The sequence below is a fragment of the Geotrypetes seraphini genome, chromosome 11, assembly GCF_902459505.1.
Source record: "Geotrypetes seraphini chromosome 11, aGeoSer1.1, whole genome shotgun sequence".
Lineage (NCBI taxonomy): Eukaryota > Metazoa > Chordata > Amphibia > Gymnophiona > Dermophiidae > Geotrypetes > Geotrypetes seraphini.
Window position 1 is genome coordinate 125,278,623 of NC_047094.1, and position 20,498 is coordinate 125,299,120.

At 42.3% G+C, this 20,498-nt stretch overlaps 1 protein-coding gene across 7 annotated transcripts in view; it reads left to right on the plus strand.

Moving 5' to 3' along the window:
- The window catches only part of ARHGAP33 (Rho GTPase activating protein 33), a 251,481-nt gene that overhangs the window by 45,523 nt on the left and 185,460 nt on the right, over positions 1–20,498 (plus strand). For all 7 annotated transcript variants that reach the window (XM_033962518.1, XM_033962514.1, XM_033962513.1 and 4 more), the window contains 3 exons: positions 5,413–6,102; positions 6,608–6,782; positions 6,921–7,002. In XM_033962518.1, the coding sequence (XP_033818409.1) occupies positions 5,413–6,102; positions 6,608–6,782; positions 6,921–7,002 (947 nt within the window). The remainder of the gene's footprint in view (positions 1–5,412; positions 6,103–6,607; positions 6,783–6,920; positions 7,003–20,498) is intronic.

Here is a 20,498-nt window from a genome sequence, read left to right on the forward strand (position 1 = left end):
GCCTTTGACAATGTTCCACACAGACGTCTAATAAATAAACTGAGTGATGGGCTGGGTCAAGAGCTGTTTGAGTGGAAGGCGACAAGAGGGTAGTGATCAATGGAGATCGCTCTGAGGAAAGGAATATTACCAGTGGTGTGCCTCATGGTTCTTTTCTTGGGCTTGTTCTTTTTAACATTTTTATAAACGATATTGCTGAAGGGTTGTCAGGAAAGATTTGCCTCTTTGTGGATGATACCAAAATCTGCAATAGAGTAGACACCCAGGCACTGGCCAAGTAAGACTACTACATCCACTTACCTAACTCTTCCAATCACTGCTGTCTCTTTATCTAGCTGAACTCCCTCAAAGCACCCTCTCTCTTCCTAGGTGACGGCCGAATACTTCCATGACAAAGTTCACGATATCGCCCTTGAATTCGTTGCTAAGTTACTTCCTTCTCCCCTTTCCCCCATCCACTCGCCCCTTCTTCCTTTGCCCCAAAACTTAGACATCATCATCCTCCTGACCCACCATCCCTTGCCTGGTCCCACCCTCCTTCAACTCCCGCTAACTTTTCTTCCTTTTCTGAAATCATGGAGGAAGAAACTGCACAACATCTGTCCTCAGCCAAGCCCATTACATGCCCCTCTGACCCTATTCCCACCCCTCTACTTGATTCCATCTCACATATCTTCAACCTATCCATTTGTGCTGCAACTCTTCCCAGTGCATTCAAACATGGGGTGGTTAAGCCACTTCTCAAAAAACCCATCTGCCCCTCCAACTATTGCCCTGTCTCCCTTCTTCCGTTCCTGTCCTAGTTACTTGAATTTGCTGTCCTCCGTCACTGCCTTGACTTCCTTTCATCTCGACTGACTCTTGATCCTCTACAATCTGGCTTTCACCCCTTATACTCCACAGAGACTGCCCTTACCAGTCTGCAGTGACCCGTTCCTAGCCAGATCCAAGGGCCTTTACTTGATCCCCATCCTTCTTGACCTGTCTGCTGCTTTTGATACTGTTAATCACTGCTTACTCTTTGATACACTGTCTTCATTTGGATTCCTCCTGCCTGTCCCATTGCACCTTTAGTGTATTCAACAGTGGATCCTCCTCTGTTGTCATCCCGGCGTGTTCCCTCTAAGCTGAGCAGGTGTCCTCCAGCTGCATTGCTACCACTAGGGGGTGGAATATTTTCAGTCGCTAAGGACAGGTATGTTCCCTGGAGTCCTGCAGAACTTGCCTGTCCCTCACAATTGAAAAATGTGACAGTAAAACAGCACCCTCTATTGGTGAGACTGTGGGTGGAGGACTCCTGCTCAGCTTAGAGGGAACACTTAGGACCTTTTCTCTTCTCTCTCTACACCTCATCCCTCAGTTACCTGATTTCCTCCCTTGACTTCCAGTATCACCTATTTGCTGATGATTCCCAAATCTACCTGTCTGCACCCGAGATTTTGCTGAAAATCCAAGAAGGTCTCCACTTGTTTGTCTGACATTGCTGCCTGGATGTCCTGCTACCACCTGAAACTAAACATGTCCAAGACTTGAGCTGCTCCTCCTAAACCCTCCGCTCCGCTTTCTCCATTCCTGTAAATAATACTACTATTGTTCCTGTCTCCTCTGCTCATAACTTTGGCTTCATCTTCAACTCCGACCTCTCATTTTCTATGTATATCCAACAGACTGCAAAAGCCTGTCGCTTCTCTCTCTACAACATCTCCAAAATTCACGGAGCACACTTTGTCTACACCCTTGTAACCTCACACTTAGACTACTACAATTTACTTCTAACAGGTCTCCCGCTAAACCACCTCTCCCTGGGCAATCTGCAAAACTCTGCTGCATGACTTTTCTTCTGCCAACCTCGCTGCACTCATGTTACCCCTCTTTTCAAATCACTTCACTAGATCCCTATCTGCCTTCACATAAAGTTCAGACTCCTATTACTAACATACAATTGTGTTCATTCTGCAGCCCCTCAGTATCTCTCCTTTCTTGTCTCTCCATACATGCCTCCAAGAGAACTCCATTCTTCAGATAAGTTTATTTTATCTGTACCCTTCTCCTTTACTACCAATTCATTCCTTTCATCTCGCTGCCCGTATGCCTAGATCAAACTACCTGAGTCCGTGTGTCACGCTGCTTCCCTTCCCTTGTTCAAAAGTAAGCTGAAAACCCAGATAGCCTTCAACTCTTAACCCTGCTGCCCTCTGCTCACCACCCTAGCCAGTAATTTAAACATCTCTGCTAACTGTAACCCCTACCCTGACATTCTTTTTTTTTTTTCTGTCTTGATTGATTAGATTATGAGCTCATTCGAGCAGGGACTGTCTCCTTCATGACTCTGTACAGCGCTGTGTGCATTTGGTAGCGATCTAGAAATAAGTAGTAGTAGCTGACCCACCTTACACTGAATTTCATCACATCAAGTAGTTCTCTGCACACACCTTAAATTCCTTTCTAAGGTAGTGATGGAGTTCTATCTTAACCAGTCAGTTGTTCTGTCGACAATTTTTCCAAAACCATGTGCTCATCCTGGTGAAAACGTACTGCATACTTTAGACTAAAAGTGAGCCTTAGCCTTCTATCTGGAGCAGTCTAAAGTCCATAGACAGACCACCCAGCTTTTTGTTTCTTTTGACCCAAACTGATTAGGGGTGACCATTGGCAATCACACAATTTCTAATTGGCTAGCAGATTGCATCTCCTTTGCTATTGCCCAGGCTGGGTTGACTCTTGGTGGTCAGGTCGAGGTTCATAATATCAAAGCCATAGTGTCTTCAGTAGTCCACTTGAAATCAGCCTCCATAGAGGAGATTTGAAAAACTGTGATGTGGTCTTCTGTCCACACATTCATATCCCATTATTGTCTTGAGCAGAATTCATGACAAGACAGCCGGTTCAATCAGACTGTCTTGCAGAATTTGCTCAATATGTAGAATCCAACGCTACCTCTCCTCAGGCCCAATTTTATTATGTTCCAGACTGCACCTTTACAATTAGTTTTTATTCAGTTTACAGGTTAATTGCTTTAAAGGCCTCAGCATTTCGAGTCTGTATTGTTCTAGTCTTGTTTTCAGTGAGCCTGGAAATCCCAGCTGTGAGAATATAAAGGCCTGCTTGTTCTTGGAGAAAGCAAAGTTACTTACCTATAGCAGGAATTCTTCAAAGATAGCAGGCCAGATATTCTCACATACTCACTTGGAGTTGTGTTCTTTAAACTCTTATGAGACTGCTCAAGCTGTGCTCTTGTGTCAGATGAGACAGCACCTGTGCTGCAAGAATTTTCTATCTACAATTTGCTAGCAAGCTTCCATACCAGGCTCAGTTGGATAGCATCACCCAACTGTGAGAAATTTGGCTTGTTGTCCTCAGAAGTCCTGCTACAGGTAAGTAACTTCACTTAGAGCTCCTTTTACTAAGCTGGCGTTAGGTTTTTGAGCTGCCGTTAGTTTATCCGCATAGTGCGGGGGTTAGTGCGCGCTAATCTGCAGCGCGCGCGCTAAAAACACTACCACAGCTTAGTAAAAGGAGACCTTAATGTTAGTAAAATGTGAGAGAGCTCTAAGTCTAATAGATGTTGGCATTGTCATCTCGAAGCGGGGACTTTAGATCCTTTATTGTTCTACTGTCCATTCATTTTGGCTTTTTGGAAATCGATTTGGGGCCAAATAAATTGTTTGTTGGAAAATCCTGTGGCTCTATCCTATGATACTATATTATCTGGAATGTCAATGAGGAAGAAAAGTCAAATTTCTGCAAAAAATAATAAGCTACTACTTATTATGACAGGAGTTGCCATTCAGCAGATTACATTTAATTGGAAAAATTGGAATAGATTAAATTATAGTTTTTGGTGGAATTCACTATGTCATATATACAAGATGGAAAGAATGTTAGCCTTGCAGAAAGGTAATTTTAATAACTTTCAGGAGGTTTGGAGGCCATTATTGGACTATCATTTTTCCCTAATAGGTTTAATTGCAAAGTATGGGGGGGGATTTCTGATTTGATATTAAATTAATAGGACAGAATATATAATATATTATATGATATATGTACTACATATGAATTAGTACGATTGGGAGGGAGGGTTTAAGTTAAATTGATAGAGAATCAAGTGATATTGTTTAAGTTTAAAAGTTATTTTATGATACACTTGTTGTAAGATGTAAAATGAATAAAGAATTAAAACAACAAAAAAAAAGATGCGAGGGTCATAACACAACTTTCCTTCCAGTAAGATTCCAAGACTGTGATATTCCAATTAAAGATCAGATTGTAAACCTTGCAGGATTGTGTAGCTATTATTCAAACTTGTTTTAGCTATGTGTGTTGTACAAAATTAAGCCCATGTTATCTAAATAGTGGTTCAAAGTCTGGTTTTCTCCAGACTGCAATAGCTGGTATCTGTTTCTTTCTGTCATCTTGTAAAGCTTTACAAGTAATACAGCATGCTGCAGTATGTTTGAAAGTACCGGTAGGTTTAATGCAATTTATTCTCTGGAAACTCCATACTATTAAATCATTTTTCAATTTCACCTCTTTCAGACTTCTGGTGCAGTCTCTGGTTTTGGGCCTATTAGATTATTGTAATATTATCTATTTGGGCTCTTATAAGAAAACTATTAGGAAGATGAGAGTTATTCAGAATACGGCAGTTCGTTTGATCTTTAACTTGAAGAAATCTGAACATATAATACCTTATCTTAGGAAATTGCACTGGCTTCCTGTTGAAGCGAGAATACTTTTCAAATTTGCTTGTATTAGTTATAAAACTTTACTTGGAAATGCACCATGTTATATGTTAAAACATTTCAGATTTTCAGGCAATGACCGCCGTACACGTGGTTGCTCTTTTTTCACTTTTCCATCTTTAAAAGGATGTTTGTATACAAGATTTCTTGTATGTTTTCAACTGGTAAATGGAGTAAAACGCTAAGTGGTCTGACTGTGGCATCTAATTCCTACCAAATTTTTAGGAAAAATGTTAAAACTTATCTTTTTAATAAATTTGTCTGATGTTGTTATGAATTTTAATGCTACTGCTATATTATCGCTGTTTTTGTTCAGCTTAGAGAAAAAAATGTTAAAACCTATCTTTTGACAAATTTGCCGGCTGTTATTATGAAATTCTAATGCTATTGCTGTACTAGCACTGTTTTTGTTCAGCTTTTCATTATTGTTAACCGCATAGAACTGAGGTATTATGATTATGTCACTGTGTCAATGCTCTATATTGGCTTCCAGTACACTTAAGAGCACATTTTAAGCTGTTGGTTCTAGTTATTTGAAAGACAAGCATGATATTTATAGTTTTTTAAAATTTTATTATGAAAGTTTTTACCAGTACTCAATTAATAAGCAAGTTATAAATTAAATGAAGAGGTCATGCAACACTGTAAACAGTATGTTTTCTTTCTCAAGGTCAAAGAAGTATTGGAGACGGAGTCTGCAAGTGTTGAACATGGCTTGGGAGAGAAGGATTGTGCTGACATTTCACCCCCTTTTGTCCTTGACTTGTACCCCGTTGCTAGTCCAGCATTAGAGGCACAAGCTAGAGGCCAATCTGTTCAGGTCCCACTGCACTTGCACCATGTCTGTGACCTCTTGCCATGCCTGCACCAGAATCAACCAGAGCCTGTGACCACTTCTGGGATCACACAAGAGTATAAAACATTGAGAGACCATAGTGAAAGCTTGGATGACTGCAGAAAGAATCTCATAAAGCTCACATCTGTAGAGCAGCAAAGGTGCCTGGTGGATGAGAAGCAGGAGGCCCAACTCCTGGGGACATGCATTCATCAGACACTGAGTTCTGGGTACAAGGATAAAGGACTGACACTTGGTCCTTCCCATTCAAAGACTTGTAATAGAGAGGGAAGTGTTTCTGGAGACCAGGATTCAGCAGCATACCCCATCGTTTCTGATGTCAAACAGAGGACTAGAACTGCTCAGGATACCAAAGGAATTAATTATCATAGCACAGTGACAACACTTAAATCCCAGCGTCCCCAGATGGGACAGAAGGTGTCCAAGCCCTTCCAATTACGCCAAGAACGTAAAAAGAAGCAGGAAAGACCTGAAGAATCACCAGTACGCAGTGCTGTAGGACAGGTGAGGTACAAGAGCTAGAAAGTGATGCTGTAGGAAATAATTCAAGATCATCAATTATGGGAGAGCTCATCTTGCATACTCAGCTTTTCCCATCTTGAGGTGTTACAGAGAATAGCAAGGAAGTGCTGACTGGGAGGGAAAGGGGATTTCACAAATTTGCAGTCCGAGCCTGTCCCTTTGGGGGCAATCAAACTTCCTGCAGTCCTAGTTTCTCCTGGTGGGAAATACTATAAAGATTGGGGCTGGAGTACAGAGAATTGGAGAATTCACAGTGCCACCTTCTCCTGGTGAATAGTATTTGAGGGAATGGTGTGGCAGTGTTTGGTTGTTGGGGAGCTCATATTCTTCAGACTATGCATGTCCCAGCAAAAGGTGCTGTGGATAATGATGCAAGAGCATCATCTGTAAGGAGTTTCAAGTTTTTTGGGTGGTTGTTTTTTGTTTTTGTTTTTTTTTATAATTTAACATTCTATCAGTGACCAATTTTGTATTTTCATTTACTCAGGTTATCTCTGAACGACTTTTCTCGTCACCTCCATCTCCAAAATATATTGGCAGCAAATCCATGAGAGGATCAAGGATCAGGAAAGAGAAGTCTAAAGCTGCCCAGTCTACTGTTGTGGATCCAGATCCTCAGCAGTCCTTGGAGATGGCTGCCATGCTTCTGGAACAGGCAGAAGGTAAGAATGACTCAAGCGCTTGTAAGAGAACTACTGTAATAAATTAGATGTCTCTAGCCTGTGGTTTCAGTATATGGCACAGGCAACATCTGGGCCTATGATGGAATCATGAATCCCTATTGTCTTTTCTATCTGCAGAGTCTGATGGCAGTGAGTTCCAGGATGACCCATTGCTTCATATCCTCCGTCAGCAGAGGGATAAGTTGCGTGACCGTCTCAGGTAACCTGCTCACATTCTGCTTGTGGGAGGGGATTTCACAAAGAAGCTTTCTTGGTATAGCACGAAGAACCTCTACTTTGCAGGAAACAAATCTTTTTTCAAAATAGCTTTGGTTAGAAACAGCTCTTTACCCTTTATTGTAACATTCCTGTTTTATTCTGCAGGGAAGTGACTATACAGATTACTGAATGTCAGAGCACTGAGTCGTCATCTTAAACAGAAATCCTTGTTTAAGCCACCAAACCCAGCCTTTGACCACAGAAGCTAGAAGAGTCTCTGGGACAGAACTGTACCATTGCCATTGTTTCTTGAGCATGCAACTCTGGGATATAATTACTACTCAATAATTGGTTAGAAACTGAAAAATGCTCAGGAATACCAGCTCCTGTAAATAAAGTGAAAATAGAGTACCATATTTTTTGGACCATAAGATGTACTTTTTCCACCCCCAAAAAGGGGGTGCATCTTATGGACCAAATACCCCCCCCCCCCCGGTACCTTTTTTAAGAAGCAGTGGTCCAGCACGGTCTCCTGCTGGACAGCTGCCTCTCTATAGAGTGATGCGATGCACAATGCGGGAGCGCAACCTTTCCCCCTTCCTGCCTGGTCCCGCGCTGTTCTGTGATTGGCTGCAGTTAGTTACTGACTGCAGCCAATTACAGAGCGGCACGGGACCAGGCAGGAAGCGCAAAGGTTGCACTCCTGCATTGTGCATCACGTCGCTCTACAGAGGGGCAGACGTCCAGCAGGAGACCGCGCTGGACCACCGCTACTTAAAAAAGGTACCAGGGTAGCTTTGGGGCGTGGGGGCCTTTAGGTGGCTTCGGGGAGGCCATTCTTTGGGGGGGGGGCTATTCAGGCAGTTTCAGGCAGAGCTTTGGGCGGCTTTGGGGAGGCCATTCTTCAGGCGGCTTCAGGGAGGCCATTCTTTGGGGGACCATTCTTCAGGCGGCTTCGGGGGGAGGGCTTTCTTCAGACAGCTTCGGGGGGGAGAGAGAGCTTTCTTTGGGTGGCTTCAAGAAGGCCTTTCTTCAGGCAGCTTCGGGCTGCAGGCTGCTTCTTTGGGCTGTTTCGGGCTTCCCAGCACCAGCCCACCAGACGCACCTATGTGTAGAGGAGGAAAAACCAAGAAGAAAAAAAATTCTGAACCAAATTTTTTTTTTCTTGGTTTTTCCTCCTCTACAGGTGGGTGGGTCTTAGGAACTGGTGTGTATTATAGTCCAAAAAATACGGTATATTTTTGTTTAAAAGAGGTAGCCATAATGTTCAGTCTATGTCTTGCCTCTGTTCATAAGAGTCTGAGGTGAACCTTCTTTCAGCAAAACCTGCTATTCATAATTGCTGGTGGTTTATACAGTTAAACCTCTGATACATATATTCATGGCAGCCTTCCCATGCAAGTAATACAGTAATGGGGGACTATCTTGTTTCTGATGAATGAGGGTCAGAAAAAAGAATTGAGAAGGGTTAAAAAGCTGACAGCAAGTCTATGCTAGGTCCTCACAATACTACATAAAGAAACAGAACATTTTAATATGGATTGCTATTTCAATTGTGAAAGCCACAACTTTTATTGTAAACTAATAAGCTATGTGAGCAATGTTTCTTAGGGCATAACAAAAGGCTAGCTGGTGCTGCTGTCCCCTTCCAATAAGCATGACATGGTGTCTCACATTGTAACAAGAGTTCCCTGCAGTGCCTTTAATTTCTATTCTAAACTGTAGAGGGTCTGTTATCTTACATTCTCATTCCTGTAAATGAATCTATCCATTCATTTTAAATACATCATGAAATTTTAAACAAAATAAAAGATTGCATTGTAGTCAGTGTGTTGTGATTTCCAAATTAGACTAAAGATCTCCTGCCTCTTTCACTGTAACTTTTATTCTAGTGCAATAGGTGAGACATAGACCATAGGGTTATTTCCCCATACTCGCATGCTGCAGAAGGAATCCATTCTGGATTTTTCACTCTGCCTCCAGTGTACTTCACATACCAGTTTAGCACCCAGTACAGTCTTTCTTTCTGCAAGCATGTCTGCAGCTGTGTGTGTTCTGCTCTTCTTGTTTTATTGTTTTCAATTCGACGTACTTCCGTCTCCTTTGCAGGTATTTTCGTGTTTAAAGTGAATTTGAAGCTCTGCCTGCTTGAGAATTCACAGACTTTGGTCTGTAGCTGACAGACCGAGCCCTTTTTGGGTACCTGTTAGCCAGTCTGCTTAGTTTTCCTTGGAGCTCAGGACCATCCCTGAAGTAGTCTCACCTTCTGTTAAGCAGGGATCGAGCGCAAACTGTTAGGCATGCTTAGGGGGCTCGGTGGTGTTCCGCAGTGTGCCGGCTGCATTTTCACAACTCCGCTGTCCTGGTGAGAGTTTGGTGGTTCACAGGGTAAAACATAGTCAGACAGTGGAGTCTGATTGGCAGCCTGAAGCTCAGTTTGGAGAAAGCATTCCAAGCATTGTGGCAGTGAATTCTTATCCGGTTACTGAAGAGTGCTGGAAGCAGGTGCAGCACAGTGTCTCAGGTTACAGTGAGTAACTCAGAGCTGACAGGCTCTCGGAGAGATCAGTGAAAGTTTGAATTGAGGAGTTTTCTTTGTTTCTCAGTGTTCCCCCTCCTAAAAAATCCTAAAATCGCCATGTTTTGTTTTCAGGAAGTGTAAAAAAAATATCGTGTTTTTGCGCGAATTCGGTGCCAGTGACCATTTTGGATTTTTAGTGATCTTTTTTTCTTCTTCTCCAAAACTTTAATTTTTGCACGGAAACCTGCTGGGATGTAGTCCTCAGGGTCTCCTCTTGTGAATTCACCCTAATCTGCGCAGCCTCAGCCTGACAGCTTGGAAGTTGAATGCTCACTCCTAACTCACCTTCCGTTCTCTCAACCTGTAAAGTTTGTTCTCCTAGCAGCACAATGCCCTTCGACTTGAAAATCCTACCAATCAAAATGGAAGTGGTTTACAGTTTGAGCACAGGCTTGAAAGCAAAACCCTTTTCACTTCCCTCTCAACCACATTTTAACATAACTGCTTCACTTGTCAGATTCAGGTTTGAAGTCAAACTCTGTCCGCTTTCATTTAACAGCGATTACAGCTTATCATCCTTTCCTGTACAATAAACTGATTTCTCAACACCTTTTGGTATCTAGTTTTATGAGAAGCCTCTCTAACATCAGTCCTCCAATATGAGAACCTCCTCCATCATGGGATCTCAATCTAGTCTTGGATCAATTGATGAAAGCTCCTTTTGAACCATTGGGATCTGCGTCTCATTCCTCATGTGGAAAACAGCATTTCTCACAGCACTGACATCAGCTAGGAGAGTCAATGAACTCCAAGCTCTTGCCATTTATTACCCTTATCTTCAGTTCTTTCCTCACAGAGTACAGTTGAGAACTCACCCCAGATTTCTTTCCAAAGTAGTTATGGACTTTCATTTAAATCAAACTATAACTTTGCCATAGTGTTTTCTGCCTCCTCACTCCTCTCCAGCAGAGCAACTCCTGCATACCTTGGACTGCAGACGAGCCTTACTTTTTTACCTCAAAGCAATGTCTCGGTTACGGAAATCTAATCAAATGTTTGTTTCTTTCAGCTCTGCTACTCAGGGTCAGCCTGTGACAAACAGAACTATATCTACCTGGATTGCTCACTGCATCAAGTTCTGTTAGAAACATAGAAAGATGACGGCAGATAAGGGCCATAGCCCATCAAGTCTGCCCACACTATTTACCCACCCTCTTAAATCTACTGACCCCCTAAAGAATAATTGTAATTATACTGTCACTCTACTGACCCGCTCATTCAGTCCTAGTGACCCTATCCCTTGGCATGACCTCGTAGGGATCCCACATAGGTATCCCATTTGTTCTTGAAGTCTGAGATGCTGCGTGCCTCGACCACCTGCACTGGAAGCTCGTTCCAATGCTCAATCACTCTCTCCGTGAAGAAGTATTTCCTGGTGTCTCCACGGAACTTCCCTCCCCTGAGCTCCTCAAGCTCAGTCTCCTGGCTCTATTGGACCACATGCACTGAGAGCTAAGGCTTCCACCATTGCAAATGTGAGATCAATTCCTCTTCAGGATATCTGTAAAGCGGTCACTTGGTCTTCCATACAACATTTTTACAAAGCATTACTGTTTAGACCAGGACTTATCACATGATATACGCTTTGGATAATCAGTTCTATGCAATTTGTTTGCAATATATGAACTGCCTCCACCCATTCAATACCTCAGCTTGGGACTCACCTTCAAGTGGGGCTGCATATTCCCTGCTTGTCTCCGGAGAAAGCAAAGTTGCTTACCTGTAACAGGTATTCTCCATAGACAGCAGGGGAATGCAGCCACACTTGCCCGTCCACTATCCCCCTCAACTCTTACATAATCTACTGCTATGGACACAATTGTCAGCGAGTAGGGTCCCCTTGCAAGGGTCCCCTTGCTTACCATTAGCTATGGGAGAGTTTGCCAGTCAGACTCAGTCATTGGACTTCACCTTCAAGTGTGGCTGCATTCCCCTGCTGTCTATGGAGAACCTCTGTTACAGGTAAGGAACTTTGCTTTCTCTTTGATACAGTTGTGGGCCGTATCTACTTGCCCAAGGCTCACAGAAGCTGTGTGCCCAGATTTCGGTTCTTTTGGAGAAGTCAGCTCCTTCGGTGTGGGACTACCTACAGATTCTGGGATCCATGATGGCCACGCTGGATGTAGTCACTTGGGCAAGAGCGCACATGCGTCCTCTTCAACATGCCTTACATGCTGGGCACCCCACCAAGATGCACAGCTGGACAATCTAGTCTTAACCACCTATAGTTACGCGGATGACATCACCATTCTCATACCATACGATCAGCCAAAGGCCACAAATATACTACATAGAACACTAGAAACAGTTACGACCTGGATGAAAGATCACAAACTTAAACTCAACCCAGACAAAACCAAATTCATCCTCCTCGAAAATGACAAAGTTCAAACCATAACCAACTTACAACTAAACTCAATCAACTACCCCATCCAAACCACCATAAAACTACTAGGAATGACCATAGACAGATGCTGTACCATGCAACCGCAAATAAATAAAACAATACAGAAATCCTTCGCAATCATGAGAAACCTGAGACCGGAAATTCTTTTAAAGAACATAATTCCAATTTATAGTACAATCCCTAATCCTAGGACTGCAGGACTACTGCAACATCCTCTTCCTTCCATGCCCTGCTACTATGACCAAACAACTACAAACAATCCAAAATACAGCTCTGATACTCATCTACTCATTAAGAAAACATGACCATATCACAGAAGCTTACATCAACTCACATTGGCTACCAATCCAAGAAAGAATACAATTTAAATTCTACTGCATGTTATTTAAAACCCTAAACGGAGATAGCCCATCCTACCTGAACAACCGCCTCATCCAAGCACCCACAACCAGACACAGAAAAACGCATTCCCCATTCATACCTCCTCCGATCAAAGAAGTAAAACGATCTAAACTAAACGACGGCCTCCTAGCCACTCAAGCCGCAAGGCTAGACAACCAGATCTCCAACCTTCTGATGACCACCCCAGACTACAAGACATTCAAAAAAGAAATAAAAACAATACTTTTCAAGAAATTCCTGAAACAACCCTAACTTCACTTACTCTTAACAACGCAAAAAATGACAAAGGATCTACTCTTTAATACCTTAGTAATGACAATTTTGCTACCATTGTAACCCCCTTTGATAAATCTTTTGTAAGCCGCCTTAATCATAACAACCTGAGAAATGTCAAAAGATCTACTCTTTACTACTCTATTAAACCAATTGTTCTCCCACTGTAACCCCCGTTTATAAATCTTTTGTAAGCCGCCTTGAACCGCAAGGTAATGGCGGAATAGAAATCCCTAATGTAATGTGTCTGCCGTGAACTTGGAGGCCCGAGTGAGCATGGACTGGTGGCTTCTTCCTCAATCGCTATGCAAGGGCTTTCCATTCCACATTGCCTCCTGGCCAGCCTATCCTCCACCAAACGGCCATATACAGACACAGACCATGCAATTTTGCCCAGTATTGGCCTTAGTTCTTCAATATTTACTATTATTTTATGATTCTAGTTCCTCTGTGTTCATCCCACACTTTTTTGAACTCTGTCACCATTTTCATCTCCACCACCTCTCTCGGGAGCGCATTCCAGGCATCCACCACCCTCTCCGTAAAGAAGAATTTCCTTACATTGCTCTTGAGTCTACTACCCCTCAATCTCAAATTATGTCCATTTTCCTTTCTCTGGAAAAGATTTTGTTCTATGTTAATACCTTTCAAGTATTTGAACATCTGAATCGTATCTCCCCTGTCCCTCCTTTCCTCTAAGGTATACATAACGTGACCATTTATTTTTTTTCATCAAAATGGGACATCTATTAATTGTTAGTCCCGCCCCCAATCCCACCCCCAATTTCTTCGTTTCATTTTTCATGTACACATAATATCTTATTAATTCATAATGGTAATAATAAAATAAAATAAAACAAAAAACACAAAGCACACATTACGCAGAGAAAATGTTAATTATTTATATTTGGGGGGTTTCATAGATGTCAAGGCAGATGACTTTAAAATATGCAATGTCACCTCAGTAACTAAAGAAAAATAGACAAATATAGTGCATAATATAGACAGCAGATATAAATTCTCAAAACTGACACATTTTGATCACTAAATTGAAAATAAAATCATTTTTCCTACCTTTGCTGTCTGGTGATTTCATGAGTCTATGGTTGCGTTTCCTTCTGACTGTGCATCCTTCCTTTCTTTCTTTCTGCACTCAGGCCAATAATTATCCCTTTCTATTCCCTCCCCCCTTCTTTCCTATGTCCTTAGTGCCCCCAGTGCCTCCTTCTGATGTCCTTAGTGCCCCTTCCTAAATCCTTAGTGTCTCCAGTCGATGAAGCTGTCCGCACAATGCGTGGCAGCAGCGAAAAGGGCGAACAGAATGCTAGGAATAATAAAGAAGGGGATCACAAACAGATCGGAGAAGGTTATCATGCCGCTGTACCGGGCCATGGTGCGCCCTCACCTGGAGTACTGTGTACAGCACTGGTCACCGTACATGAAGAAGGACACAGTGCTACTCGAAAGAGTCCAGAGAAGAGCGACTAAGATAGTTAAGGGGTTGGAGGAGCTGCTGTACAGCGAAAGATTAGAGAAACTGGGCCTCTTCTCCCTCGAACAGAGGAGATTGAGAGAGGACATGATCGAAACATTCAAGGTACTGATGGGGATAGAATTAGTAGATAAGGACAGGTTGTTCACCCTCTCCAAGGTAGGAAGAACGAGAGGGCACTCTCTAAAGTTGAAAGGGGATAGATTCCATACAAACATAAGGAAGTTCTTCTTCACCCAGAGAGTGGTGGAAAACTGGAACGCTCTTCTGGAGTCTGTCACTCTTCAGGGATTCAAGACAAAGTTAGACAAGTTCTTGCTGAACAAGGACATATGCTGGTAGGGCTAGTCTCAGTTAGGGCGCTGGTCTTTGACCAGAGGGCCACCCCGTGAGTGGACTGCTGGGCAGGATGGACCACTGGTCTGACCCAGCAGCGGCAATTCTTATGTTCTTCCCAAGTACTTAGTGCCCCTTCCCATGTCCTTAGTGCCCCCAGTGCCTCCTTCCCATGTCCTTAGTGCCCCTTCCCATGTCCTTAGTGCCCCCACTGCATCCTTCCTATGTCCTTAGTGCCCCTTCCTATATCCTTAGTGCCCCCAGTGCCTCCTTCCTATGTCCTTAGTGCCCCCAGTGCCTCCTTCCTATGTCCTTAGTGTCCCTTCCCATGTCCTTAGTGCCCCTAGTGCCTCTTTCCTATGTCCTCAGTGCCTCCTTTCTATGTCCTTAGTGCCCCTTCCTAAATCCTTAGTGCCTCCTTCCTATGTCCACCTCACTGCCTTCCAGCCTTTGTCCCACCCCTCTCCCGAAGCCTGCCTGCCTTCCTCCCTCCCTGCCGCACCAAAGCCTGTCTGCCTGCCTCCTTCCCTCCCTCCAGCGTCCGATTCAACCCTCCCCCCAGGTCATCCGATGCTGCCTGCCAGCCTCCCTCCTTCCCTCCCTGCTGTGCCGATTCAAACCCCCCACCACCACCATCTGCCGCCGCTGCACCTCCCTTCTTCCTGATGTCAATTCTGATGTTGGAGAGGAAGTTCTGGGCCAGCCAATCACCAATTTGAGCTTTCTGTTGTGATCAGTTGGGTTGTACTATTCAAAAAAACAACTTCCCACCTAGAGTTAGGGCTTAAGACTCCTCTGGAGTGATGTCATTTTCCTGAGCCCACCTTCCAGGGAGTTTGAGAGCTAGGCTGGCTTCTCACATTACCCCTTTGTCTTCTGGAAACTGCTGGAAACCAAAGGCAGTTTCAAAGATGCCTGGGGCAGTCTCCATTGGGGGCTATATACTTAGTTAGTCCAGTGATTTTTCACTTTTCTTGTTCTGCTGGAAAAATACAGAATGAAAAAAGTGGAAAATCGCTGGACTAAGTATATAGCCCTCAATGGAAACTGGCCCAACTTTGTTGGTTGGGCTGAGAACTTTTCAATGGCCCCCTCATACTCTCCCCTTCCTCTGGAAACCCGGCTGCAGGCAGCGTAGCACACACGTGCAGGTCAGAAACTTTTTGTAGAACACAGTAGTCATAATTTTTAAATTGTAAACTGCAACTTTTTACACCACTATTTACTTAGGGTTACCAGATTTTGTTCTCAAAAAAAGAGAATGTGTGGCCCTTCCCCATTCTGCCCACAGCCCTGCCCTGTTTGTCCCTCCCTCCCCCCCCCCCCCCAACACACATACACACCTTGATCCCACACAAACCCTGTCTGGGGCCCTAAGTTCAATGGTTCTCAAAACCCGTACACCTGGACAGTCCTCTAAAAAGAGGATAAATCCAGGTAAATCCAGACATCTGGTAACCTTACATTGACTTACAGTCTTGGGGAATATATGCACTACTGAACAACAAAAAAAGACAAACTACTCCACCAGACTGTCATCAAAAGATAAACATCAAAAAGTGATACGGGAATACAATCTTTCCAAAATTATCATAAATCCATTATAAATATACTTGATAGAAATTTCAAATGTATAAAACCTGGGTTGGCTATAAGATATCTTTCAAATATCTCAAAAATAATTTTTAGAATCTCAGTAGAAGGACCTCAGACACCCCGTCTCTATTCACAATAGAGCAGCCAATGCTGGTCTATTCAATGGGTTTCTTTTCAATCATTGGTCCATCCCACCCCCCCCCCCCACTCCGTATTATAACTTAGGTATTCAAAAATTCCAGATCTACAAAGAGTTAAAACAGGAACTTAGCTTGTGAACTTCTGATCTGATCAATAGATTTCTGATTTCAACAGGACCAGTTTCACCCTGTGTTTCTTCAGGAGATCAGGGAATACAAAACTTCTCATACAGCCATGCCCACAATGCTTACTTAATGGGACAGGAAACCACTCCTCCCATTCCCTCAACAACATGGGCGTTACAATCCTTGAAGCCTCACTGCATTGCGGAACCCTGTCTCAAGAGAATATATTCCCAGTACATAATATTCAATTCAAACTCATCTATCCTCCATATAATTTACAATAAGGAATCACTTATCTTTATAATCCAATCAGCCAGGGGTAACATATCCAACATGTTACATGTTTTGCCCCCAATTGTCATTCACCGCAGCTTTTTCTGGATCAAAATGGCAAAGGTGTCTTTAGAAGACATAGGATGAAGTTAAAAGGTGATAGGCTCAGGAATAATGTAAGAAAATACTTTTTTACAGAAAGAGTGGTAGATGCATGGAATAGGCTCCTGGTAGTGGTAGAGACAAAGACTATCTGAATTCAAGAAAGCGTGGAACAGGCATGTGGGATCTCTTAGGGAGGGAAGGAGATAGTGGATGCTGTGGATGAGCAGACTGCATGGACCATTTGGCCTGTATGTATACAACCTGTAAGTATTACTGCCTGTAAGTATTGCTCCCAACTAGATAATCCTGCACGTATAGCCTGTTACTACCTGTCACTGACTGCTACTGCCAACTAGACAGCAAGCATTGCCTGTTACTACCAACAACTACCACTCACACAAATACTGATACTGCCTGTCACTACCTGATATTACATCACATTATTCCTCCAAACAACATGGCAATTTTTAACAAACACCAACTGCTTCTAGGGATACTGTACCTAATCTGCTCCAGATGCTGGGGCAATGAAGACAAATCCCCTCAACCTATTCACACTTACCCCTCTTGGCACAGACCAGCAAACTAACCAAATCAACAAGCTCCCACCAACTTCTACAAAACTATCCAGAACAAGGCCCACTTCAAATTCCAGTGATAAACACTACCCGCAAACCATACAGGAGCAAGACCAATAACAGGAACCTAAAAAAGCTAATATGCTCTGAAACTCCCTCCCCAACCAACTATGAAAACACTAAGTGATGTTATCTAAATACCCACTCCGTGAGAAACAAAGCACATAATAAATGACTGGATATCCCAAACAAAACTGGATTTCCTGTTTCTGACAGAAACATGGATGGTATCTGACACAGACATTATCATGAAAGAAATCCTACTACAGGGATACAAAATATTCCCACTATCAAGAAGCTGGAAAAAAGGAGGCGGTCTAACGATTATACTAAAAGAATCCTTTGACTACATCAAGACAGATTCCAAATCTTCAGAAAACCTAGAAATACTAACTTGCAAAATCACAAACGCCCAATTAGAAGAATCACTGACTACAACTCCATTTTATATCCCACCCAAAAATGGTCAAATGCCAGAGAAGAATTCTTCGAATTTCTAACCGTAAATACCCTAAAAGGATCATATAATATCTATTCCTGGGGGACATAAACATACACCTAGAACAAAAGGGGAAGCCAGAAGTAACCGAAATTGCCAACTTCCTTATATCACTCGATTTTCCAATGCCAGATACAGAGATAACCCATGAAAAAGGACACAAACTAGACATAGTTACCTTCTCTCAAAAAGAAACCCTAAACCCAAAAATACAATACTATACAGGGGCCTGGGAAAAATACATTTGGTCAGACCACTATATTGGAAAATTAGACCTATGCTGGCAAAAATAGAGATCACAAACGAAATACATAAACAAAAATACAAAAACAATAACCAGTCGAGGTATTATAAACCCTACTGAATTCTGGTCTCACTTTGAGCTATGTCCCCCAACCGACAAAATACAGGACTTCCCAACAAGATGGAAAAACTTCAGTAAGGAACTTTTAGACCAAATAGCTCCATACCAAACATACAAAAAGAAAGATAGAACACTAAATGAATGGTTCGACTCTGAACTACTAACCAACAAACAGGAACTAAGAAAACTGAAGAGAATTTGGAGAAAAACTAACAAAGAAATAGACAAGTCAAACTGGAAACAAAAATGAAAATATACAAAAATCTGATCAAAGAAAAACACACAAAGCACTACTCACAGAAAATAGGTACAACAAAATAAACAGTAAAGAATTTTTCAAATTAGTAAAAACGTTAACAGACACAACTTGAATCCTGAAAAAGAACAATGAAAGCACTCCATCTGCTCAAACCCTAGCCAACTTCTTTAAAAACAAATCAAAGACCTAAGAGCAAATATACCTATATCCAAAACCAATACACTGCACTACTTTGAACCCCATGATCAGGAATCCAGAGCAGACATGATCTGGGACCACTTTGAGCTCCCAAACTGGCATCAATTCCTAATCTTATTCAATAAATGTGCCAACTCAAACTGCCTACTCGACGAATGTCCCCCTAAAATCATGACAGTTGCCCCACCTGACTTCAAAATGGAACTATTCACTTGGCTAACAACTGCCCTCACAAACAGAACATTAAACGAGGATATGGGACAAATACTGATTACACTTATCCCCAAAGATCAGAAAATCTCAACAGCACTGACATCCAACTACAGACCCATAACAAGCATTCCCCTTTTCACAAAGCTATAGGAAGGATTGGTCAACCTACAGCTAGTAAACTACCTAGACAAATTTAACATCCTTAGTGAACACCAATCAGGCTTCAGGAAAGGATACAGCACAGAAACTGTCATAACTTTCATACTAAACCACCTCTATGATCTTTTCAGCAAAGGCAATAGCGCTCTGATTCTGCAACTAGACCTTAGCAGTGCGTTCAACCTAGTTGACCACAAAATCATGCTACTTTGCCTTGATGCAATGGGACTCTCGGGAAAGGTAAAGAAATGGTTCCAAGAATTCCTAACAAACAGATCCTACCGAGTAACCAGCAATGGAAATTACTCCAACTCATTGAAAAACCCATCGGGGGTACCCCAGGACTCCCCACTATCACCCACACTATTCAACATCTACATTGCATCCCTAGGTCATCTACTACAAAAATTAAACCTAAAGCACTATATATACACATATAAAATATCCATTCTAATCCCCTTAAATGACATCACAAATGAAATTATAGATAACCTCTCACACACAATGATAAAAATCGAAAAATGGACTACCAACTTCAAACTGAAACTAAACACTGAAAAGACAAAAGTCTTTTTGGCAAGCCCCAATGACAAAATAACCAGAACATCATTAAAAATAAACAACCATGAATACCTAATTTCCAAAACCATAAAAATACTGGGTATAACACTAGATTCACACTTAACCATGACTGACCACACAAACAGTTACTGGTGAAGAAATGCTTTTACACCCTGTGGAAACTAAGGACTATTAAAAAATACTTTGACACAACAGCCTTTAGATTACTGGTGCAGTCACTGATCCTGTCTATCCTGGACTACTGCAACATCGTCTACCTGGGTATCCCAAAAAAAACAGTATAAAAATTAAGAATAGTGCAAAACACCGCAGTTTGCTTAATCTTCGGAATGAGGAAAAAAGACCATATTAGCCCCTACTACAAAAAATTGCACTGGTTGCCAATGGAGGCACGAATACTATTCAAATTTGCATGTATCTGTTTCAAACAAGTCTGGGGACTAGCACCTTCCTAGCTGCTACAACACTTCACACTTCACTCTACACAATCCCACACGAACAACCAGAAACAGAAACATCTTTACATACCCAAAAATCACAGTCTGCAAATACAAATCCTTCCTGGACAGAACCTTCCTGTTCCAAGGAAGCAGACAGCAATCCTGGCTGGGAAACTACATAAATAGAGCCAGACAGACCTACGGCGCATACCGAAAATCAATTAAAACCGTTCTATTTGACAAATTCATCGCCTAAACAATGACCTTCTCTCACTATGATATTTCCCTTCACAAACCTGATGTAATTTCTCATGTAACTCCAATGCCTCATGTAACACTTCTCATATAACCCCAATTTTTATGTAACTTTTCCCCTCTTGCACTCTGTAATTGGCTGATTGTCCAGCCTTCTTT